This window comes from Microcebus murinus, chromosome 2 (assembly GCF_040939455.1).
Source record: "Microcebus murinus isolate Inina chromosome 2, M.murinus_Inina_mat1.0, whole genome shotgun sequence".
Lineage (NCBI taxonomy): Eukaryota > Metazoa > Chordata > Mammalia > Primates > Cheirogaleidae > Microcebus > Microcebus murinus.
In genome coordinates, this window is record NC_134105.1 from 25,625,093 (window position 1) to 25,650,989 (window position 25,897).

Consider the following 25,897-nt stretch of genomic DNA (forward strand, 5'->3'; position numbering starts at 1 on the left):
AACATTATTGAAATTATTTATTATTGAAATTAACTATATACCAAACACTGTTCTAAGCTTTGTACATAGATTAATCATATGGCTAAAGGTAAAGCAGTCTTAAGTTAACACTTTGCCACTCAAAGAAAGTAAAAGCTCTTAGTAAAAGCTAAACAGTGAATTCAATTCATATGCAAAATTCCACCACAGCCTGTTTGCCATGAACTTTTCACCTGAGGATAAGGGGCTTCTTTTCAAAGACACTGACTTACAGGGCTTCTTTTCAAGGATACTGATATTTGGGTGTGGTAAGCCCTATGCTCTTTGTTGGATATTTACCCTGAGAAGTGAATTTTCCTGAACAAAGATTCAGAAGTTCCTCCATGTTCTCTTTCTTGTCATTCTTCCTGGGTAGACGTTTTTCAGCCTGAGACGTAAACTTTCCAGTACACAAATCCAATAGCTCATCCATGTTGGCATCCATGGCATTCTCATCCATACTGGCCAACGGCAATCGAGGCTTCAAAGCTTGGTATTGATCCCTGTGGTTTCTAACATTTAAGAACCTAAGAGCACAATGAACAATATAAGAAATTCTCCAGAGGTAGCAAAGTAGTGAGTAAAAAACTGAATTCATTTCTAATATCAGTCAGAAGCTTTATCTCAAACCAGAAAGCAAAAGGTTCAAACTTAAGGCTCGTGCTAATATAAAAAGGGAGGGGGAAATTTTGTAAAGGAATAAAATGCTAGTCAAAAGGTAAAGTGTAAAGGATAATTTTTAACTTCAGAGGATGCTAGAGTAGGGCTTGGCATTATGCCCTGTAATGTGCCACTGGTTTGTGAATTCTCAGTCTAATCCAACAATCAAAACATAGTAGGATGGATATAGGGAAATTTGTTAAGGTTTTTCCCCTATTGAGACAGAGTCTTGTTCTGTCACCCAGGCTAGAGTATAGTGGGATGATCACAGCTTACTGCAGCCTGAACTTCTGGGCTCTAATGATCCTCCCATCTTAGCCTCCTGAGTAGCTAGGACTACTGGCACAAGCCACCATGCCCGGCTAAATTTTTTCTGTTTTTTGTAGAAACAGGGTCTCATTATGTTGCCCAGGCTAGTCTCAAACTCCTGGCCTCAAGAGATCCTCCCACCTCTGCCTCCCAAAGGATTATAGGCATGAGCCACTGTGCCTGGCCAGATAGAAGGAAATTTGATGACCATGCAATACAAGATCTGTGCGTTTCAAATAAGAAAGAGATAGAAGGATCAGAATATCAGCAAGAGTTATTTATGTTTTATTTTCTAGACAGACTTTGTTCAAACTTGTAGAATGTAATACTAATGGTCTGTACACCTTCTCTTTCTCAGAAGAGAAAGCACAGATGGAGTGACAGAAGCTCACTTTATTTTTAAACAAAATTAAGCAGTACCCAGCACCATTCCCACCCACAGAAACACAAAACTACCTACCCATCTGCATCCAACAGTTGGCTCTGAGTGTCATCTTCTAAACAGAACTGGAAGTCTCCTGCTCCTAGGAAAAGTGTCTTAGGTTCTGGGGAGGCGTTATACAGATCCTGGGAATCCTCTATGGGAAGTGAAGGCTCAGACAGTTTCCCTGAACTCTGGCACCAAAACAAAAACAAACAATAACAAAACATTTTACAAATGTCATTCACTGTCATGACAACAACAGAAGTTGCTATTTGCAACATTTAATGTACTCTCAGGCAATTGCAGTTGAGGAGGACAATGCATAGCCAAGAAAAGCATAAAGAAAAATACCTCCAAGAAAGAACAGTGGATGAAGCTTGTTTTTAATACACAAAGGGGGTGGATTTTTAAAACTGAACACATATAAGCTCAGTACCAATGTGGTGGGAGTCGGTTGGCTGGGACACACTTTATTTAGCAATGTGGGAAGCAAAGAGAGGAGGAGATTAGAAAACTATTACCATCTTACCTTAGAAGCTGAGCTGACCAAACTGGCTCGAAATAGCCCCGGGGAAGGAGATCTGAATCCTCCTGCTGTAGGGAAAAAACTGGTCCCACGGCCTGTTTGTCTGTTGCAAGGCTGATAGGATGGAATCGTGGAGCCAATCAGCTCAAAGCTGCTATTGTGGCTGCTCTCCTTTGTTAGCAATGAACATGAATCATCTTCATCTAAAAAAGAGAAATACCTTTTTTTTTTTTTTTTTGAGACAGAGTCTCGCTTTGTTGTCCAGGCTAGAGTGAGTGCTGTGGCGTCAGCCTAGCTCACAGCAACCTCAAACTCCTGGGCTCGAGCGATCCTTCTGCCTCAGCCTCCTACCGAGTAGCTGGGACTACAGGCACACGCCACCATGCCCGGCTAATTTTTTATATATATATCAGTTGGCCAATTAATTTCTTTCTATTTATAGTAGAGACGGGGTCTCGCTCTTGCTCAGGCTGGTTTTGAACTCCTGACCTTGAGCAATCCGCCCGCCTCGGCCTCCCAAGAGCTAGGATTACAGGCGTGAGCCACCGCGCCCGGCCGAGAAATACCTTTTAAGTGTATGATTACAGAAATAAGGTGGATTTGGTGGATTTGTTTAGGAAAAAGAGTTGAGGTTCAAACTGACAGATAAATGCTCTTTGATTTTGGAGAAAAGACAAAAAACCAAACCAAACCAAAACAAACAAAAAAAAAGCAAACTGACAGATACAATTCATAGGTAAACCCCTCAAGTTATAATGCATGTTCCAAAACATAAAGTTAAAAGTAAACTACAGTACTAGGATAGCATTACCTAATCAGGGCTTATTACTCTGAGCTAAGTGACACTTGAAGGTTCTTCTCTTTCTCTTACTCTGCCTAATGCCTTTGATCACTTTCTTCATTATCTAACACATCTTGCTTTAATCCACAGACAGAAATATTTCATGGTTTATTCAATTAACATGTATTCACCAACATACATATACTACTATAATATAAGCCCATGGTCTATTATAAAGAAATATGTAAGTTTTAATAAAATGGACCAAGAAAAATATTCTAATTCATAAACCCCTTCTATTACCACATGTAAGACTGGGAAAAGTAGCCAGATTTAAAAAAATGGAATTTTATGGAATTGTAGTCCTTAAATATTAAAGCTGGAGGACTGAGAAATGTCTAGTTCGGCACAAGAGTCACTACTTACCCAGTTTGCTAGGCTGTTTGCCTGAGTTTTCATCTGTTTCTGATTTTTCTTCAGTAGGAAAGTAACTACAAAATAAGAAGGTAAATTGTTTCAGTATCTGTTCCTATTTTTTACTAAGGGGGCAAGTCCAAAGGAATTTTTTATTTCCTTAGAGAAAATTATTTACCCCATCTTGGAAGAGTTGTCCTTAAATAGAAGTAGGGTAGAATCTGATGAGAGAGGCTTCGGAACAGACAGAAAGCCAACTGACTTGCCAATTTTACTACTGCCATCATTATTTTCTTTATCCATTTCTTTTTCATCTTTGGTTTCTGTTTCTTCACTACTAAGAAGGAGTTCTGCAATCTTTACCAATCATGCCACCAAAAAACAAAATAATATAAGTCAAAAATTTGAAAGTAAATACAGTTAGCCTGAAATATGGCTGCTTGATTATAGATCACAGCTTAAATCTGAAAAGGTAAACTTGAAGAAAGCTCCATATGACCATTATCATCAACATAATTTCCCCTGATACTTCTAAAGCTCTTTTATACTTATTTTTTTACCTTTTACCTTCCCCAGGTTGCTATAAGGCTACGAAGGAAGATTGGACTGTGATTTTATTGAGGCAATAAAAGGTTAAATGATTAGTCTAATAATATTAGTCTAAGATTGTAGGCTGACTACTGACCTCAAACCAACCAGACTGGGACAGGCTGTCCAGCTTAGCCATTGCTTTTTCTCTTTTACTCAAAGTTAAATATTAATCAACTCTTTCAAGTGACTCTAGCAACAAAAAGGAAAGCTTTTTAATACCTAACAATCATATCATCACCTGTCTTCCCTAGGCAGAAAACAATATTATGTGGAACAAGGGCCAGAGGCCCTTCAACAAACACCCTCTTTAAGAAAGAATGAAATTGGCCCGGTGTGGTGGCTCACACCTGTCATCCTAGCCTCTGGGAGGCCGAGGTAGGAGGATTGCTCGAGGTCAGGAGTTGAAGAACAACCTGAGCAAGAGCAAGACCCCATCTCTACTAAAACAGAAAAAATTAGCCAGGCACGGTGGCGCACATCTGTAGTCCCAGCTACTTGGCAGGCTGAAGCAGGAAGATAGCTTCAGCCCCAGAGTTTGAGGTTGCAAAGAGTTATTATGATGCCACTGTACTTTAGCCAGGGGAACAAGAGTGAGACTTTGTTTCAAATAAAAGAAAGACTGAGATTAACTCAGGAAGGCCTCTACCTCCCTGAGAATTTATTACAGACCTCAATCTGGCTAAGATTAAGATTGCTTTTTAATTGAAATAAACAATAAAGAAAAAACTTCCTATTTATACAAAACCATTTTCAATATTAGCATTATATTAAAATATATAGACTAACAGGTAGAAGCCAAGGCTATGGGCTCTGTGAACTGCAGGTGTTTAATGGTACTGTCAGAGCAGAATGCACTAAGATTTAGGTACATATGAGGTAGCTACCTTCATCCATGCCCCTAAAAACTCTTATACAACTGAACATGCTTATTATATTCTTATTCAAATCTGATTTTCTCTTTCTCTTATTCATCATGCATAACAAAATTGCATAATTGCCAGAAACCTCCGGATTGCCTTCGTCTTCTCCCTCTTCTTTCACCTCCTCTTCTTCTAGTTCTTCCTCTTCCTCCTCTTCTTTCTCTACCTCCTCTTCTCCATCTTCCTCAGATTCCTCAGTCATTTCTTCTTCCTCCTCCTCTTCCTCAAACCCATCTTCATTATCTAATTTAAATAATGCTTGGCGCTTTTGGCGTTCCTCAAACCTTCGGAGTTTCATTGCTTCTTGAAGTTTGGCTTTTAGCACCTGAAGCTTTTCACCTGAACAGAAATATGTAGAAATGCTTTAAACATAATTACCAACTATGATAATTATGTGTACCCCTTAAATTCATACCCTCCAAAATGAGATAAGACTAGTGTAAAAAATAATAATAATTAAGTATGCACTTAAGGCAACTCCTGAAGTATTATAGTCACATCCCAAAGGAAAATCAGAAGCCTTAATACTCTAGGGTTTTTTTTTTGTTACTTTAACATAGAAAGATTATTATGCATTGAAGTATAAAGGAGAACTTTTGCACTCTGGGTTAATATACTACTCGGGGATTATAAAATAACAGTTCAAAAGGGGGAAAAGGGGGGTAGGGAGTGGGCTTCAAAAGTCTCTGGCTCTGGCTAGGTGTGGTAGCTATAATCCTAGAACTCTGTAATCCCAGAACTCTCTAATCCTAGAATTCTGTAATTCTAGAATTCTGGGAGGCCAAGGTGGGAGGATCGCTCAAGGTCAGGAGTTCGAAATCAGCCTGTGCAAGAGTGAGATCCTGTCTCTACTAAAAATAGAAAGAAATTAATTGGTCAACTAAAAATATATAGAAAAATTAGCTGGCCAGGTGGCACATGCCTGTAGTCTCAGCTACTTGAGAGGCTGAGGCAGTAGGATCGCTGGAGCCCAGGAGTTTGAAGTTGCTGTGAGCTAGGCTGACGCTACGGCACTCTAGCCAGGGCAACGGAGTGAGACTCTGTCTCAAAAAAAAAAAAAAAAGAAAAAAACCACAAAAGTCTCTAACTCAGAAGCCATGAAGGAAAATATTGACAAATTTACCAATATTAAGAAAAAAAGGGCCGGGCGTGATGGCTCTCGCCTGTAATCCTAGCACTCTGGGAGGCTGAGGCGGGTGGATAGCTCGAGGTTAGGAGTTCAAAAGCAGCCTGAGCAAGACCCTGTCTCTACTAAAAATAGAAAGAAATTAATTGACCAACTAAAATATATATATACAAAAAATTAGCCAGGCATGGTGGCACATGCCTGTAGTCCCAGCTGCTCGGGAGGCTGAGGCAGTAGGATTGCTTGAGCCCAGGAGTTTGAGGTTGCTGTGAGCTAGGCTGACGCCATGGCACTCACTCTAGCCTGGGCAACAAAGTGAGACTCTGTCTCAAAAAAAAAAAAAAAAAAGTGAGACTCTGTCACACTGTCTCAAAAAAAAAAAAGTGAAACAACTCAAGAGTAAAATGGGCAAAAGATATGAACTGGCAGTTCACAGGAAAATAAACATATATTGCTAATAAATTAAAAATAATGCTTACAGCCGGGCGAGGTGGCTCACACCTGTAATCCTAGTACTCTAGGAGGCCACGGTGGGCGGATTGCTCGAGGTCAGGAGTTGAAAACCAGCCTGAGCAAGAGCGAGACCCTGTCTCTACTATAAATAGAAAGAAACTAATTGGCCAACTAATATATATAGAGAAAAAATTAGCCGGGCACAGTGGTGCATGCCTGTAGTCCCAGTTACTCGGGAGGCTGAGGCAGGAGGATCACTTGAGCCCAGGAGATTGAGGTTGCTGTGAGCTAGGCTGACGCCATGGCACTCACTCTAGCCTGGGCAGCAAAGTGAGACTCTGTCTCAAAAAAAAAAAAACAAATAAACATAATGCTTAGACTCGGTTCTCATTAAAGAGATACAAATCAAAATAATGAGATATCACTTTGACATATTAATTTGGCAAAAATTAGAAGGTTTGATAATATCCATTACTAAGAGGAAACAGGAACTCTTATACACTGTGATTCAGAAGGTAAATTGGTGCAACCACTTCAAAAGACAATTGGATGATATATATCAAAATTTGATGCAATGATTCCACTGTAAGGAATTTTGCATCTAGATATACCAACATATATCTGGTAGTAGAATGTAACATTTTATGCAACAGTCAAAAACTGGAACAAACAAGATGTCCATCCACAGGTGTATGGTTTAACAAATCATGTTGCATTCATTCAATGGAATATTTCGCAGCTGTTTTTAAAAAGTGTCAAAAGCAATATAATGTAGATCTAAGCTCTGGAGTTAGGTAGTCTGGATTAGGATGCTGGTCATACCACTTACTAGCTATGTAAACTTGAGCAAGTGGTTTAAGTGCTCTATGTATCAGTCTCCTCGTACATAAGATAGATAAAGACACTAATGTTATTTACCTCAAATCATAGGGTTATGAGGATTAAATGATATAAAGTATGAAATGCACCTAGAGCAGTGCCTGACAGGAAATAAATGGTCAATGTCACACACATGCACAAAAAGTATAGGGATAAAAATTTTTCTACAAGGATAAAGAAGAAATTTTTAACAATTACCTTTGGGAAGACTAATTTTTCATGTGGTACTTTTCACTGTTTAAAATTTTTTTTCCATGTGATACATTACTTGTATTTTCAAGGAGAGGATAGGAACAAGAGACTTGTTCCTAACACATTGTTAAAACAAAGAAGCAGATTACAAAGCAGAATGCATGGCATGATCACATTACTGGTTTAAAAAAAATACACATAAATATATGCAAAGAACAGAGTTTAAAAGGATAGATACACAATATGGTTACAGAAGTTGTCTCTGATAGAAGATTAAGTTTTTTATTTTTTCTATGTATTTTTTATAATGGCTATTTACTATTTTTTTTTTTTTTTTTTGTGAGACAGAGTCTTGCTTGTTGCCCAGGCTATAGTGAGTGCCGTGACGTCAGCCTAGCTCACAGCAACCTCAAACTCCTGGGCTCAAGTAATCCTTCTGCTTCAGCCTCCCAAGTAGCTGGGACTACAGGCATGCGCCACCTTGCCCGGCTAATTTTATATATATATATATATATATATATATATATATATATATATATATGTATGTATATATGCCAATTAATTTCTTTCTATTTATAGTAGAGATGGGGTCTCGCTCTTGCTCAGGCTGGTTTCGAACTCCTGACCTTGAGCAATCCGCCCGCCTCGGCCTCCCAGAGAGCTAGGATTACAGGCGTGAGCCACCGCGCCTGGCCTTTTCTATTTACTATTTTTTATAATTAAACAAATGATAGTTTAAGAAATAAAGCCAGGCTGGGCGTGGTGGCTCACACCTGTAATCCTAGCACTCTGGGAGGCCGAGGCGGGCGGATTGCTTGAGGTCAGGAGTTCAAAACCAGCCTGAGCAAGAGAAAGACCCTGTCTCTACTATAAATAGAAAGAAATTATACTGGCCAACTAATTATATAGAAAAAAAATTAGCCGGGCATAGTGGCACATGCCTGTAGTCCCAGCTACTCGGGAGGCTGAGGCAGGAGGATCGCCTGAGCCCAGGAGTTTGAGGTTGCTGTGAACTAGGCTGATGCCATGGCACTCACTCTAGCCCAGGCAACAGAGTGAGACTCTGTCTCAAAAACAAAAAAAAAAGAAAGAAAGAAGGCCAGCTTGCCCATCCCACACTTCTAGGTGTGCAACATGTTAATCATGCCAGAGATACTGTTGTCTAATCTCCCAAGTCTCCAAGGAAAAAGATTCTATAGCTTTTCGCTACAACGTCTTCAACAGCCATAAGATCTGTTAGAGTACAAAGTGAAAGCAAAAACAAAAACAACCTCATGTACCTGGTTTTGTGTGGCTTGCTCCATCCAGCTTCTCTGCTGCCAAAGTCACAGGCACCACATCTGCCTTTAGCTCTTCCTTTCCGTCAGTGCCCACGTTTTTCACTATGACGTTCACATTTACCGTCTGACCAGCTCTGGGTTTGGCTGCTGGATTAGCATGCTTCCAGAAACGCTGCTTCAAGGCTTCCAGTTCTAAACCCAAACGCCAACCACTGTGTCAGCTTGCCGTGTTCAAACTCTTTGCTTTGAGAATTATATGCTAACTTTTTTGGCTCAACAATGTTCACACACACACACACATATACAGAATCAAAAACCCGTTTGCTATGAACTTCTGCGTCAAATTCATACAACTTAACCCAAACTAAAGGACTGCTGCAACTGTTCTTCCTTAATGTTTCAAAAATCAGACTTTTAAAGTAGAAACTTACACCTTAAGTTTCTAAACATGTGCAATTCTTTTTTTTAAAAAAAAGTAATAAACTGGCCGGGCATAGTGGCTCACGCCTGTAATCCTAGCACTCCAGGAGGCCGAGGCGGGTGGATCGTTCAAGGTCAAGAGTTCGAAACCAGCCTGAGCGAGACCCCGTCTCTACCAAAAATAGAAAGAAATTAATTGACCAACTAAAAATATATATACCAAAAAAATTAGCTGGACATGGTGGTTCATACCTGTAGTCTCAGCTACTCGGGAGGCTGAGGCAGAAGAATCACTTGAGCCCAGGAGTTTGAGGTTGCTGTGAGCTAGGCTGACGCCACGGCACTCACTATAGCCTGGGCAACAAAGCGAGACTCTGTCTCAAAAAAAAAAAAAAAAAAAGTAATAAACTGGTAAGAAAAAATACTATTAATATAATTATCAACTATTCAAGGGCTTATTTTTTCATGGGTTTCAGCCTCCCTTTTTTAAAATTCTCTATTTTGAACATTTCACTATTGGCAATCTTACTAAATATGGACAAGGTCAATTAAAAAAAAAGAAAATGACAAGTCAGTGATATAATTGAGCAGCAGGACTAGAAAGTCTTTTGGTGAAACTGTTATGCTAGCACAATTGGTACAATGAGAAAGGAAATCCCTCTTACAGAATACCACACATCCAACTTGCATACAAATAGGAATATATACTGGGAGAAGTAAGTTCATCAGACCAGTGGCAATAGAGCCTTTCTCCTCTTCTCCATTGCTATAGCTTAGAATTTCCTTCCTCTTTCTCCCTCAGCCAGCTGCTACCTGGCACCATCTCCTACTCACTTCTGCTTAACACTTTATACCATAGCGGGATCTGTGGTGAGAGAGTTGGCAGTTATAAAAAGGATAAGGATAGGAAAAGGAGAAAATGCCTTTGGAGTTGAGGGACATGGTATTTTCACATGGCTTTCTCTTCCATGATAAAATGTCCAAGATACTTCAAGTTTGGTTAATTTTCTAAAATGCACACAATCATACTTCAGTAGTTTTGTGACTAGCATCTAGATGTTTTTCTTCCCCTAGAGGGTCTTACTAGAAAAAAAGAAAAACTGGAAGGAAATATTTTTATCCTGAGTCACTAACATTATTAACAGCAAAAACTAACTCCAAAGGATGGTATGTTTACATCACAAACAAAAGAGCAGAGAGAGAAGCTGTATGTCTACCTCCTATTTTGTAGTCCTTCAGTAATGTTGAAAGCAAACGCTCACCTCTCTACCTTGGTATCTCCTACTAAGCTTCCTAGACTCAGTTCCTTTTAGAAGCTTCCCTGATACCCCAGTCCAAGTAAGGTATCCTTTCTCTAGACATAAATAGCCAGGTCATTATTGGTGCCAATAGAATAAAAGAAATGGTTGAGTAGGAAGATTACTCCGGACCTAAAATAATAGTGAGGCAGGAGATGCCTTCATTAATAACTGGAGAAAGCTAGCGTCCTCAAAGCTCTTCATCCCCCAACCAAGTAGAGCATCCACTTTCTCTACCCTTTATTACATGACACAATCATCACCCTCTTCATCCTAAAATCCCTGTTCTTCTCCCTCCATCAGTCTTTTCCTAGCACCTCTCATCTCCTCTCTAAGCAAAAAGTCTCTGCCTCACTTCCAGTCTCTACCAGTAGCTTGGAGCTCATTCCCATTGCTCTTAGTGGGGAAAGTAGAGGAATTAGGGGCAGAGGTTATTCCCTGGTATTGCAAGCAATAGGAGTAATACATTTCTAACGCCATAAAGTTTAAATCTACATGCATTTTCTCATAGAAACCTTACTCCACATGAGGTAAAGAAGCTGAGCTGTTCCCACTCCTTTTACTCTTAATCCCTTCCAATGCATCCACCACACCAGTCACCAGATTGAACTTCCTAAAATGAATATCTGATTGGGTCATTTCACTCGCTAAAAACCCTTCAGTGGCTGGGCGCGGTGGCTCACACCTGTAATCCTAGCACTCTGGGAGGCCGAGGTGGGCAGATTGCTTGAGGTCAGGAGTTTGAAACCAGCCTGAGCAAGAGCAAGACCCCATCTCTACTATAAATAGAAAGAAATTAATTGGCCAACTAATACATATAGAAAAAATCAGCTTCAGTGGTCCTCTGCTAACAAAAGGCTAAAGTCCAAACTCTCAGCATAGCATAAAAGCCGTGAATAATCTGGGCTCTGCTCACCAATCCCTTTGCAGTCTTTACTTTGGCCAGCCAGAACACCCATCTCTGTGTCATCTGCAGGTCTGTCACCTCAACCAAGAAAGGCCTCACTCACCTCTCTGCCTTGTATCTCCTATTAAGCTCCCCTGACTCCCCAGTCCAAGTTATCCTTTCTCTAATTCTAAATGCACCCTCCATAAGTGCATACCTTAATCACAGCACTTAGCACACACTATTGTTAACAGTCTGTTTGCCTATCAGTCCTACTACACTTTAATTTCCTTGAGAGCAAGGACTGTCTTACATGAATGAATGAATGTTGATTGATTCTCACTTCAAGTATATCATGGAATAGGTTGGTCTGGAAGCAACTTTTAAGTCCTTTTTTGTTTTGTTTTTTGAGATAGGGTCTTGTCTTGTCACCCAAGCTGGAGTGTAGTAGCACAATCATAGCTCACTGTAGCCCCAAACTTTTGGGCTTAAGCAATCCTCCTGCCTCAGCCTCCCAAGTAGCAGGGACTACAGGCATGTGCCACAACACCCAGCTAAATTTTTTCTTTTTTATTTGTTGTAGAGATGAGGTCTCACTAGGATGTCTCACACTTCTGGTCTCAATCTTCCCACCTCAGCCTCCCAAAGTGATAGGATTACAGGTGTGAGCCACTACACCTGGCCTACGTCAATTATTTCTAAAGAAAAACATGTTCTGGCCAGGCGTGGTGGCTCACACTTGTAATCCTAGCACTCTGGGAGGCCGAGGCCGGCGGATTGCTCAAGGTCAGGAGTTTAAAACCAGCCTGAGCGAGACCCTGTCTCTACTATAAAAATAGAAAGAAATTAATTGGCCAACTAATATATATATATATAAAATTAGCCGGGCATGGTGGCATGTGCCTGTAGTCCCAGCTACTCGGGAGGCTGAGGCAGGAGGATTGCTTGAGCCCAGGAGTTTGAGGTTGCTGTGAGCTAGGCTGACGCCATGGCACTCACTCTAGCCTGGGCAACAAAGCGAGACTCTGTCTCAAAAAAAAAAAAAAAAAAAAAACATGTTCTGAGTTAAAAATAAATAAATAAATAAGTGCCCACCATGTGCCACGCACTGTGCTAGGTCCCTTTATAGCCAAATATGTTGGAAAAATAACTCCTCTTTGAACCTCAGTATCTTATTTGCAAAAATATCTGGGGCTATGAGAATTAAGAAAGATAACTAATAAAGAATCTACTAGTGTCTAATATAGTGGGTACTCAAAATGTTTCTTCCTTTTCCTCTCAGTCCAGGACTATTTAGACAACTTTTAGTCCTACATAACACAACTTTCCCTCAGTGTTTTGGGCAACATCTCATTCTCATGCTTCTTTGCCAATGGAGATAGTAGTTCTATTACATGACCCTCCATCCTCACTTCCAGCCCTGGTCAAACTGACTTTCATATGTTCCCAATATGCTCCATGCAGAGCTCTTTCTGTCCTTCCAAAAATGTCCTCCGCCCCCATAAAGTCAATCCATTCAATCAACAGATTCACTAAACATATTTTACACACCAGATCAGCCTCCAACATAGCACCTGCCAACAATAAGCTGTTTAATAAAGGAGAGTTTTGATGTGAACAATTGCACTAATAACAGAAGCAGCAACCACTATTTGAGTGCCTCTTTATGCTATCCATTTGTATACATTATTTTAACAAATCTTCACTATAGTTCATGAGCCATATAGTGCTTGTTTCAAAGTTTGTTTGTTTGTTTGTTTTTTTAAAGAGACAGGGTTTCACTATGTTATGCAGGCTGGCCTCAAACGATCCCCACACCTCAGCCTCCCAAGTAGCTGGGACTACAGATGTGCGCTACCACAGAAGGCTTTTTTTTTTAAAGATGCATGAAGAGGTCAAATAAGCATACCCAAGTTTAAACAATTAGTAGTGTCGCCCCAAATTCAAATCCTGGTCTTGCTACAGTCTAAGCTCTTAACCACCAATGCCATACTGCCTCAAGGCAGAGGAGGGAGCACCCAACTCTACCTAAGAGTCAGGAAGTTTATTTAATATGGTAATACTTAAATTCAGTGTTGAAGGATCATTCATTCACTCAATAAATACAAATGCCTCAAATGTGTCATCCACTGAGGAAGCACTAGGCATAGAGTAGGGAACAAGACAGGAGATCCTAACTCAGTGCAAAGGGAAGGTAGTGAACAAGTAAGTACATCCATCTGCTCTTCAAGCCTTCCTTTAACCACCCATTGGAAGAAACTTCTCCCTGCTCTGAACCCCCACAGCACTTTATTCTAAATGTGTTTTCAGAAAAGAATACTTGTCCCTTTTCTTCATGTTATTTAATTTTTTTCAATTATCAATGGTATGTTCATTATCAAAGATGTCAATTACCAATTTCTCCCTTGTATTACTGTTATCTGCATACTTATCTCCCCTACTAGAGTGTGAGCGTTTAAGTGTGGCATAAATGTCAGATTTATCTTGGTATGTCCCACTGCATCTTACATGCAGTAGACACTTTAAGTTGAATGAGTGAAAAAAAAAATGAAATTCAGTTTTGCAGACAATGTAAGCAAGCCAAAAGGTTTTTCTTTAGCTGTTTTCTTTTACTCATGCCTATAATCCCAGCACTTTGGGAGGCCAAGGCAGGAGGATCGCTTGAGGCCAGGAGTTGGAGACCAGCCTGGGCACCAAGGTGAGACCTATCTCTACCAAAACAAACAAACAAACAAAAATTAGCCGGGTATGATAGGGTGCACCTGTAGTCCCAGGTACTGGAAGGCTGAGCCAGGAGGATTGCTGGAGCCCAGGAGTTTGAGGTTACAGTGAGCTATAATCACACTACTGTACTCCAGCCTCAAGACAGAGCAAGACTCTGTCCCCCCCAAAAAAAAGATTTGACACAGGAGCATAGAAAAACTTAGAATTTCAGGTTGGAATAGCAGAGATAAATTCCTAAGTACTATAACACAATAGCAATGTACTCCTTTTATATATTAACTATCAACAGGCTTCCATTTTAAACAAGCCTTAGATCACTGATACCCTGACAAGTTTATCTAAATGGGAATCTGCCCATATCTGGTGCATCTGTAGAAGATCGTGTGTGGTTATTGGTTTCTCCTGTGTTCCCTGTCCTCCACAGTGGCAAATAATCAAAAGCTTCCAGGATAAATCACCCCACAACTTAAAGGGTTACCTCTGTTTGTTTCAGGTTCTTCAAGTATCACAAAGGAGTCTTCATCAGCACCCAGCCGAGGTTTAATGGAAACATCTACTCCCAGTTGCTTAAGTCTATCCAGAGTAAACCTTCTTGGTTTTTCAAGGGGCACAACTGCTGATGACTTAGTTTGCTGCCTGGGCTCTTCCACTTTCTCATCTCTTTCTTCTATTTTTTCCAGGCCTTCTTCACCCTCCGGGGTATGAGGTTCAGATGTCACAAGCCCTCCAGCCTGATACTCCTCACTGCACTCGTTCCCCAGGAAGCAGGATTCCTGTTGCCATACTGAGCTGTCACCAGGTGAAGTTCTAGCATCACTCTGAGTCTCTTTCACCTGAATTTCTAGCTCTTCACTTCTCACCAAATCCTTATTGCAAGACTCATCTGATCCAGTAATGTTCTGAGGTTTCTTTGAAACCCCAGGGAGTGCGTTAATTTCCACTTCATTTTCTGCACCTGTTGTCTGCTCAGAACCTTTGCCATTGGCACTGTTCATTTCAGTTGTACTTGCAGTGTCTATGATTTCTTTGTGATGGCTTGACTGATACTTAGATGACCTGGAGAAGAGAAAATGACCTGGAGTTAAAAATTATCCTAAATGTGAAACATTCTCATCACTTAGCACATAATAAATCAGTTAAATCACTCTTTTTCTTTTCTTCTGAGACAGAGTCTCACTCTCTTGCCCAAGCTAGAGTGCCATGGCTTCAGCCTAGCTCACAGCAACCTCAAACTCCTGGGCTCAAGCAATCCTTCTGCCTCAGCCTCCTGAGTAGCTGGGACTACAGGCATGTGCCACCATGCCCGGCTAATTTTTTCTATATATTTTTAGTTGGCCAATTAATTTCTTTCTATTTTTAGTAGAGGCGAGGTCTCTCTCTAGCTCAGGCTGGTTTCGAACTCCTGACCTTGAGCAATCCACCCACCTCGGCCTCCCAGAGTGCCAGGATTACAGGCGTGAGCCACCACGCCCGGCCAGTTAAATCACTTTTACTCCAGATGTTTGGTACAAAACTGAATGTTCATAAAAATTATAATCATTGAAAAAAGGGTTCTTACTTCAGTAGCGCCATGGCATTTCCCTGGCAAATGGGCCGGGGTTTACGTTTGAAGAAATCATGAATGGTTTTATTCTCAGGCATATGATATGGAAGATTCAGTGCAGACTCTATAAAATGGAACAAAACAAGCAAATATATATATTGTGTATTCTGCAATGTCACTGCATATTCAGTTAACCAAACAGCATAACCGAAGCCATCACAAGAAAACAAAAACCAATCCTGCCTTTTAAAAACGCAGGAGCAAAGTACAAAAGAACTCCTCAAAGATCAGTGGCTTTTAAACCTAGTTGTGAAATCAAAATTATCCAGGAAGTATTTTAGAAATAGAAATGGGATTCTTGGATCCCATTTCAAATTTATTGATTGCGGTGAGTTATGATCATGCCACTGCACTCCAACCTAGGTGACAAAGCAAGACCTTGTCTCTTAAAAACAAAACAACCTAACGAATCAGAATCTCTGTGGGGCCTAAAAATTTATAATATATTTATCAGTCCCCCGGTTATCTGTGGAGGATACATTCTAAGACATGCAGTGGATGCCTGAAACCATGAATAATACTGAACCCTATGTATACTATGTTTTTCAATCTGATAACTGAGAGGGCTACTAATTGACTAACGGGCAGGTAGTATATAGAGCATGATACACTGGACAAAGGGATGATACATATCCTGGGCAGGATGTCTCCAGATTTCATCACACTACTCAGGATGACGTGTAATATAAAACTTATCAATTGTTTATTTCTGGAATTTTCAATTTAATATTCTTGGACTGTGGTTGACCCTGGGTTACTGAAACCTCAGATAGTGTGGACAGGGACTACTGTATCTGAACACCACCCAAAGGAATCCTGATACAATCAGTTCACAGACAATCATTAAAAACTTCCTTTTTAACTCCACTACAGTGGAGTGCAATGAAAAATTTCTTCAGTTTATACTAATATTCCAAGGGCTTTAGAACAATGGCCATTCACCCAGATCAATGCTAAACTTCATATTATAATCTGAGTTCACACTGGGAATGTTAAATTTGCATTACCTCGAATAAGGCGCTGAGTCTCACTATGTAGTTTTTTTAATGCTTCCTTACTTAATTTGGCTGCTTTTCTTTCCTTAAAGAAAACAAAAAGTGAGACTACATTAATGGTATTATTCAGAAAGATAGATATTCATCCCTCAAGAGTTCTCTCCAAGAAAAGAGGAGAGGGAATAATAAACTCAATACAGCACAAACTCAAGGCACTCATTTGCAAGTCTCAGAGAATTAGCTCAGTCCAATCCATATTTGTGTTCCTACCATGTATACAAAGGAATATGTTGGGTACCAGGAAAATATGATAGACAGAGCAAAGTATTTATTCCTGAGAAACCCATGATCTCCTGTGGAAAGGGATCAATGTGACTATTATATAGGGCTCCACCTCACCTTCCTTGCGGTGCCTTTTGATAACTCACTTTCTTCTTCAAATGAACAGACCCCACTCTCCAAAGACAGTTCCTTTTTCTAAAAGAGATTACAAATTGATCATTAGGACAAAAATTAAATTGAAATTAGAGGATGTTTCTCAGCTGAAGACTACTTTTGTACTTCAACACCATATCATGCTACATTAATAATAAATCAATACTTGTTAAATAGAAAATTTTAAACACACAGCATCCTATTATGCTTACAAAACAAATTCAATATCTCAAATGGAGCTTGGACCCTCATTTCCTATACCTCTGCTTATATGCTTCCTAAAGAGGGACAATGATTCCCAGGGAGCTAAAGAAAATCTTACGAAGAACAATTATGCTTCCAAACACTCAGGACAATGTTTTGACTGATGCCTCTTTGATACCTTTCCTGAAACCCTATCAGATTCATTTCTCAAAGGCCACAGGATTGTAAAATTTACGTCTGTTTCATTATTTATCTGCTTCTTACCACACCATAAAGTACCTTACTTTTTGTCTCAACATTCCTAAAAGGGCAATAACAAAGTACTAGTTTCCAAAGAAGTTAGCATGTCTATCACTTGAACTGCAAGTTTCCAAAATTAACAGCTGAAAAACTTAAAATCAATTGACACGTTTTTCTTCAGTTAAAAAAAATTAAGGTTGCAACAGGAAATCAAAAAATAAAGCAAAGGTTAGAAGCAGTTGGTTAGCTCTTATTGCAATCATGCTTTACTTGCCTTGTGCTTTTTTATTTTGTTTTTCACAGCTGCCCTTATTGATTCTAATGACTCTTCATCTTCCAATGAAGAGTTATTTTCCTCCTCCAACCCAGTTTCAAAAAGGTCTTTATCCACAAGAAGACAGCCACTGTCATTAAATGGCTGTTCCATGTCATCTTCCTGTATAATGCATAAATAAAAGGCACAATCTAATCATTTTAAAGCCCAACATTTCAGAATATCATATGGCAATTTGAATCAGGCCAGAAAAAGCCCATGTTTCATTAACAAGTATATGGCATCTAGAACATTCTTACTGGCATCTAGAACAGTCTCACATTCTCTAACTCTTAGTTATCCTTGGAAGTCCAAGCTGTGATTTTATGCAACTGTCCACAATTAACTTAAAAAACAGTATATTTTTTTGGAAAAGTCAAGTAAATACTTATTAAGCAAGTAGTTTATAAAATTTGAGAATGGTTTTTCCAGTTAACAAACAAGACTTCTAACTGATGGATGCATAAAAAAATCCTCCTTTCAAAGTTAATTTTCATCAGATCTGAAGCAACAAAAGAATTACTCCATGTGCTCACAAAGAAAATCAGAAACCCATTTATTTGGAAATGTTCTCTGCATATTCAAAATAGAGAATAAGACCTGTAGGTTTTAAATCACATAACCCATTACTCTTTTTTATTTTTATTTTTTGCTCAAGAAACTGAAATCTAACATACCCCATTACTCTCAATGCAAAATAGTCAATTCAAAGTGATATTCTGACTGCAGAAACAACCTAGAGTGCTGAAAGCAACTTTTTCTAAAATGTTAATCTACCTGAGCAATAGCAAATTATTCTTTAAAATGTACCTCGTGTTTTGTTTCCTTCTTTTTTAGCTGCCTAATTTTTTCCATTTTTCTCTCCTCTTTCTCAACTCTTCTCTTTGATTTTACTTTTGCTCTTCCTCCAGTTCCTTCTTTAGCACAAATGGGTTTTTTGGAACTGTTTCTGTCAATGGTAAAGTCCAGACAATTTTCAGACTGCAGACTCAGCTCTAAGCAAGGTGTCACTTGGGTTTCAAGATTTTCCTGATACAAAGACTTCTCTATGTCACTTTCATCGCTGTCTGCCAGAGTTTTGTAAATCCTTTTAATTTTTGCTTTTTTCCCAGCGTAAAAGTTCTCTTTATTTTCTTCCTCAGCACTGTCATAGGTAGTTTTCTCCGGAGAGGCATGTATGTCATCTGTTTCAAAATCACTGTCTTGTAGTGCCTTCCTGTTTTTCAATTTCTTACTCACAAATATCTCTTCATCTGAATCTGGGGAAAACACAACTTTTTAAAAAAAATATATGCAATCATTTGATCTTCCTCCCAGTCCCACTACTCCTCAAAAATATATTCAATTGTGGCCAGGCACGGTGGCTCACACCTGTAATCCTAGCACTTTGGGAGGCCGAAGTGAGTGGATTGCTCGAGGTCAGGAGTTAGAAACCAGCCTGAGCAAGAGCGAGACCCTGTCTCTACTGTAAATAGAAAGAAAACTAATTGGCCAACTAATATATATAGAAAAAATAGCTGGGCATGGTGGTGCATGCCTGTAGTCCCAGCTACTCGGGAGGCTGAGGCAGGAGGATTACTTGAGCCCAGGAGTTTGAGGTTGCTGTGAGATAGGCTAACACCATGGCACTCACTGTAGCCTGGGCAACAAAGTGAGACTCTGTCTCAAAAAAATATATATTCAATTGTATAAGTGAAATTATGTAAAATTACCTTATGAAATTACCTTGTGAAATTATGTAACTACTATTAACAACTGATTGTCACAAAGCAAATCTAAAAGTACATTTCAAAAACATTTATCCTGTCTCTTACTGGGAAGTGTAATTATATGTATTTACAATGTGTAAAGTTGTTCTCATTGTTCAGGCAGGTGTTAAAAATACTTTTATTATAGCATAAATGCATCTAACCAAGCAATGTGGTAACTATTAGACATTTTATACAGTCCAACAACATAATAGAGATGGATAGGTACAAGCACTGTTTTTGTAATAAACAATAAGCTTAGAGCATTAATAATTTAATAAATCAAGAAAATAAAATTAATCCAATCCATTTATTATACAATGTGGGCTCCCACATCCTGTTCCTAAAAATAAAAGCACTGAATTTTACAGACCTCCTTCACTTAAGGGCCCAGTTGTTTCACAGCTGCCCTGTCCACTATCTGAAGGACTGTCTGCTTCTTCTTGTGAAATGACTGCTGGAACATTGATTTCTAAATGAACCTAGAAAATAAGAATATACTTTGCATCAACCAGCCATGACAGAAGGCTCCAGAAACATGACACACAAATCATCATGGGATCATCAACGTGAACTAAGGAAAGAACCATAGCACAGAATAGGTTAGACAAAAGAAAAAAAAAAAAAAAAAAAAAGGAAAGAACCAATACAATGGTCTTTGAAGGGATGACATTTAGAATTACTGGACAAAAATTAAAAATTCAGTGTTCATTTTTAAAGGATGCTAATAAAACCAACTCTTTGAGTAATGGTTAAAAAAATGAAAAGAATCAAGCATTTATTGTGCTTTTTCTGTGTGAACTGTTCCTCAATATAGCAAAATGATTGAGGGGAAGTTTTTCTTTAGGGAAATATCTTACTTAATCAATGAAGAACTGATAGAATGAAATTATCACAATTTTAGCAACCCTCAATTAGTAACAGACCTAGGCAATTACAATTAATGACTGCTAACATCACCAAAAGAAAAACAACCAGACATTATGTGCAGCCTAATACATGTATCCAATACCACCAAAGTATTCTTGTTAGAACAATCAAATCTGAATCTGATCAAGCCTCTAGACCTAACAACCCATTTACAGGAAATAGAGGAACAGGGAAACATGTTGAATAATACCATAGGGATGCAATCTAGATGTGGGAAACTCCACAGATCAAATTGGTTGGTTTCTTTAATAAACTGCATGGAAAAATGAGGGAGAGGGATCTATAGATTAAAGAAAGTTAATACAAAAGATATATATATATCAAAAATTGCAATATGCAGACTTTGGATGCTGAGTCAAACAAAAACTGAAAACATATAAAAAATAATTAGGCTAAAGTGGCATATAAAAATACAGAAATAAAATTTTAAAATATATGTACTAGTCAAAGAAATCTGAACACTGAGTAGATATGTTTTAGGTGTGGCAATATTGTGGTTATCTTTTTTAGAAAGCCTTTGTCTTTTAGAAATGCACATTGAAATATTTGTGGATGATATAATATATCTGGGATTTTCTTCCAACTAATCCAATGAGAGGAAAAGTGAATAGTGGTATAAATGAATAAGACTGGCCACAATTTGAAAATACAGGTTGAGCATCTCTAATGTGAAAATCTCAAATGCTTCCAAATCTGAAACTTTTGAGTGCCAATGTGATGCCACTAGTGGAAAATTCCACACCTGACCTCCTGTGCTGGGTCATAGTCAAAACTTGGTTCCATGCACAAAATTATTTAAAATATTGTATAAAATTACTTCAGGCTATGTGTATTAGGTGTATATGAAATAAAATTGAATTTTATGTTTAGATTTGGGGTCCCATCCCCAAGAGATCTCATTTTATATATATGCAAATATTCCAAAATCCTCCAAAACCCAAAATCCACTCTGGTTCCAAGCATTTCAGATAAGGGATACTCAACCTGTAGTTGAAGTTAGGTGATAGGTTCATTATACTAGCCTTTCTATGTTTGTATAGTTTGAAAATTTCTAAATAAGAGGTTTTAAAAAGTTGTAAGTAAAAACTGAAGGAGAGGGTGTGTTAGGTTACTTGATCAGTCTGTGGCCAAGCTAACCCTAGATGTCTCCTACCTCCTTAGTGTTCTCAGGTCTCTGCATCAATTTATTAATAAGGGGAAAATATTAACATCTGTAATATAACAAGGCACAAGGCCTCACCCAAGTGGTTTCTCAAAAAACTACTGAATTATTGCAATGCATGCTACAATTATTAAAATAATCAAAGATAGCATATCTTAAGGAACCACTCAGAATTATCACTTATATACTGATAATCCTCCCAACAATCCAAAGCAGTAAGACTTAGTTCTGTTTGCGGATGTAGAAATCCAGTTTAGGTAACCACACAGCTCAATACATGGCCATGCTCTTAATCACAATTCTATTCTAGGCAATCTGTAGCAGTGCCAGCAATGTCAAAGGGAAGGGCAAGGAACAAGGTGGAGCGAGATCTCAGAAAACTCAGTAATCAAGATAAATTTCTTTATGCAATTTTTTTTAAAAAAAATCAAATCAACAAACAATGGTTCATGAGGTCAGCCTGCTTTATGAAATAAAGTTTTATTGGAACCAGGGGCTGGGATTAGGGTGAGGTGAGTGAGGCAGAGTCATGCAAGTGCAGGATCAGATTTTGTCTTTACCTAAACGTTTGTTATTTTGCCTAACATCAAAACAGAGAATTTGAATTTTGGTTTTTTAAAATATTGTATTAAAATATGATTTCGATTTGGTCACTAGATTTCTGGGGTGGGACCCTTAATTTTGTTCCCAAGGTGAGAGTGTTTTTGCCCTATCCTGGCCCCGGAAAGGGCACAGGCCTGGAAACAGACGAGTTTTCCATGCCTAATTTCGCCAGCTAGCTGCCAGCCACCAGCTGGGAGTCCGGACTGCTACTGCCCCACTCGGGGCCCAGTCACAAAACACAAAAAGGGCCAGCGCGTAATGACCTCGATGGCCTCTTCCAGGCCCACTTTCGAACTCCCCAACACCCCCCGCCATCTATTTACAGACAATCCCTCCCCGCATCCGTGCCCGGTTCGACCCGGGCCTCCCCTCTTTCCCGGCGCCCTAAGAGGAGGAGCTTCCGCGGCAGGAAACGCGCCAAAGGGGAAGGCGGGCGGCAGGGGCAGGCCGAGGAGGGGCCTGGCGGCCGGCAGCGCGCGCCCGGAGACCCGGAGCACCACCGCCACTCGGGCCGGAGCGCGGGAAGCCCGGCGGCGGGACCCGACGCGAGGTCGGAGCCCAACCCGGCTGCGTCGCTAGGCCGCCGGGGCCGGCGCGGTGAACGCCGGGAGCGTGGTGCCCACAGCCCCGGCGCTCGGGCGCTGCCCCAGCCCCGCCTCGCCCCTCGGCGCCCGGCCTCCGCAACCCGGGTGAGACGCAGGTGCATCAGCCCAACTCAGAACCCACCTCGCCCATCATGACTCCTGCCTCCCCAGCGCTCCGCTCCGGACGAGGCAGTCACCGGTTCTCTCCGCCCCGGCTCCCGCCGTCTACAGCCCGTCAGCGCCGTTCGAGCTTTCGCGCCCAGTCGGAGTGGCGGCCCCACCTCGCCGGTTTGCACCAATCCGGAGGGGCCTTCCCAGTGATGCCCCGCCCCCAAACGGTCCACCAATCGCAAAGCGCCTCTGGCCGCCCTTTGCGTGTAATCTGCGGTAGGTTGGCGGGTCGCAGTGCCTCCTGTCAGCTGAGCCCTGGGTGCTACTAACTTGCCAGTGGTAGTCTTTGACCTTTAACCTTTGCCATAGATCGAAGGATGGCATTAAGTGCAACTTGAGGATTGAGCCCTCCAGGAGGGAAGTGAGCTGGAAGAAGATTCCCCGGCATCTGGGAGTGACCTGAATTTTTTTTTTTTAATTTTCGTTGAGACAGGATCTTGCTCTGTCGCCCAGGCTGGAGGGCAGTGGCGCCATCACAGCTCACTGCAACCTGAACTCAAGGACTCAAGCGCTCCTCCTGTCCCAGCCTCCAGAGTAGCTGGGACTACAAGCGCATGCCACCACGACCAGCTATTTTTCTTTAATTTTTGGTAAAGATGGTGTCTCGCTCGCTATGTTGCCCAGGCTGGTCTCAAACTCCTGGCCTCAAGTGACCCTCCTGCCTTGGCCTCCCAAAGTCCTAGGATTACAGGCCTGAGCCACCGTACCTGGTGAAAAGAGAAATCTTTTATTCATTTTTTTTTATTGTGGTAAAATATACATAACATCAAATTTACCACCTTAAACATTTACAAGTATACAGTTCAAAAGTGCTTAGTACCTTCACATTGTTATACAACCAATCTTCAGAACTCTTTTCATCTTGCAAAACAGAAACTCTATACCCACTAAAAAACTTCTCATTCCTCCCATCTTCAGGAAACCTTTTATATATGGAATTGTGCCAAGCTAAAGTGAATCTGTTTTGGGTATTAGCAAACTGTATCCTCAATTTTGGTGAATGGCACCATAATCCATCACTCCCCAATCCAGAAACGTGGGAATCACCTTGACTCCTCTGTCTCTTATTCCTCAAGTTTAGTCATCCTACAAGCCCTGTTTATGAAATTGATAGATGGCAACAAGGGAAACCTCTGGAATGTTTATTTTGTAGGGATTAGCCTGAACCGGTTCCATAGATGTCTTTGTGAATTTAGGTCAATCATTTAGTTTCTCAGAGCCTTGTTTTCCTTATTTGTAACTAGAAATATTGGGTCAGATCATAATCCTCAAATAGGGTTTAATTGGCAGGACACCGAGAAGCACATTACTAAATAGGAAACACTTTGTGGTGTTGACGCTCTTAATCTGGTCATAGAAATTAAGAAACATTTTCACTAGTCGGATCTATCATTACATCACAAAAAGTCAATATTAAAAAGCAATTCTGAGATTATAAATCCTTGAAAAGTAAGCCATGGAATTTAAGATGCTCAGCCAATTCCAAAGTGTTCTATTTACATTTGCTCCTTGGCAGATAAACAAAAGGCTTAAGAAATTTTGGAGGGAGATAATTGACTAAAATTATGTCTTTCACTTCTTTAGCTGCAAAGTGAGAAAGGCTACCATGTTACATTTTGAGTACTACTGTTACTCTGGAGTAAAGTTTGAGAACTACTTGACGTTCTCACGTCTTGCGCCACTAACTTCGTCCCTGGAGAAGCACTGCCACCATGTGGCAGGTCTTGGTCACGTCTTTCCACCCATTGCCTGTAGCCACTCTATCTTAAAACCATTTGGGGGTGGGGAGTCATTTTGGGATTGTTCAAGAGTTATTTAAACATTCCTTTGGTGGGGTAAAATAGCTGCATCTCCCAGCATCTAATTTCAAAAATAATTTCATACTATAATTCCATACAGTTCTAAAGCTTCTCTTAGCCCTGCTTGAAGGCCCGAGCCGTTTTTCTTGCTTAATGCAGTAGCCCCTGACCTTTAAAAAGGGCACGGACCTGAAACATAGAGGGTGCTTACTAAATAATTGTTGAATGAATGGTTAAAATACTAAGACCTAAAAAACAAAAGCAAAAAAGTGTCAGGGCCTTTTCCCAAGATATAACAGCACACACACACACACACACACACACACACACACACACACCATCAGCTATTCTGTGTGCAGAAGCTCCTTTACCTTGACTTTGGTCAAACCTAAAATACCTGTAAAATATTTATCTGCTCATTCAACAAACGTTGAACACCTATTTTAGGCCTCTACTAGACACAGTGAATATGAAGACATAAAATACAGTCTTGTTTTCAGAGAGCTTCCCGCCACCAGTTAGAGACAGGCAAGCAAGTGTGTGCAATATGGAAGCGTGTCCTGAGGGAGGGACATCTGACTTCACCTAAGTCAGAGGGAGATGACTCCTGAACTGTGTTTCAAAGATGAATTGGAGCTCTCCAGGCTGGCATGGGGAGAAGAAAGCATTCCAGATATGTGCAGGGGCTTATAAAGCATGTTATGTTTGTGGAACTGAAAGTAGGTCAGCATGGCGAGGGGGAAGAAGGGAGGGGCCAGAATGAAGGCAAAACAAGTTATGAACAGGTTAGGTAATGGGGATTAAACAGGGAACAAAAGGTCTAGAATGCTATGCTTAGTGTTTAGCTTTTAGACTGTACAAACTAGGCATCTAGGTAATAGGAATGCTTTTAAGAAGGAAAGTGATATGGTCAGATAGATACATGCTTGAGAAAGATTATTTTAGCAGCATATGAAGCATGGATTGGAAGGGGATTAGATTGGAGGCAAGAAGACCAGTTGTTTAAGTGGGAGATTATGGGAACCTAAACTAGGTCAATGGTACTAACAATGGAGAGGAGGGAATGGATTGGAAAAAAGAAACAAGAGTGACAGGGCTTGTTAAATGATTAACCTTGAGATGCAAGAGACAGTGGAGTTGATGTGACTCAAGTGACTCCCACATTTCTGGACTGGTGAGTGATGGATTGTAATGCCATTCACCAAAACT

At 40.2% G+C, this 25,897-nt stretch overlaps 2 protein-coding genes across 3 annotated transcripts in view; both read right to left on the bottom strand.

The window, feature by feature from the left end:
- Positions 1 to 22,999, bottom strand: part of CLSPN (claspin) — a 31,408-nt gene extending 8,409 nt beyond the window's left edge. The window contains exons 1-15 of one of the 2 annotated variants that reach the window (XM_075996543.1): positions 22,861 to 22,999; positions 19,813 to 19,921; positions 18,502 to 18,950; positions 17,653 to 17,814; positions 16,899 to 16,976; positions 16,512 to 16,584; positions 15,460 to 15,568; positions 14,380 to 14,957; positions 8,574 to 8,765; positions 4,765 to 4,982; positions 3,311 to 3,489; positions 3,145 to 3,209; positions 1,941 to 2,140; positions 1,448 to 1,602; positions 319 to 545 (exon numbers count right to left, since the gene is read on the bottom strand). In XM_075996543.1, coding sequence (XP_075852658.1) covers positions 319 to 545; positions 1,448 to 1,602; positions 1,941 to 2,140; positions 3,145 to 3,209; positions 3,311 to 3,489; positions 4,765 to 4,982; positions 8,574 to 8,765; positions 14,380 to 14,957; positions 15,460 to 15,568; positions 16,512 to 16,584; positions 16,899 to 16,976; positions 17,653 to 17,814; positions 18,502 to 18,950; positions 19,813 to 19,921; positions 22,861 to 22,872 — 2,806 coding nt within the window. In that variant the 5' untranslated portion in view covers positions 22,873 to 22,999. Of the gene's footprint in view, positions 1 to 318; positions 546 to 1,447; positions 1,603 to 1,940; positions 2,141 to 3,144; positions 3,210 to 3,310; positions 3,490 to 4,728; positions 4,983 to 8,573; positions 8,766 to 14,379; positions 14,958 to 15,459; positions 15,569 to 16,511; positions 16,585 to 16,898; positions 16,977 to 17,652; positions 17,815 to 18,501; positions 18,951 to 19,812; positions 19,922 to 22,860 lie in introns of both variants that reach the window. The other variant, XM_012765241.2, reaches the window with a different exon arrangement.
- The window catches only part of PSMB2 (proteasome 20S subunit beta 2), a 195,437-nt gene that overhangs the window by 127,916 nt on the left and 41,624 nt on the right, over positions 1 to 25,897 (bottom strand). The window lies entirely within an intron of this gene.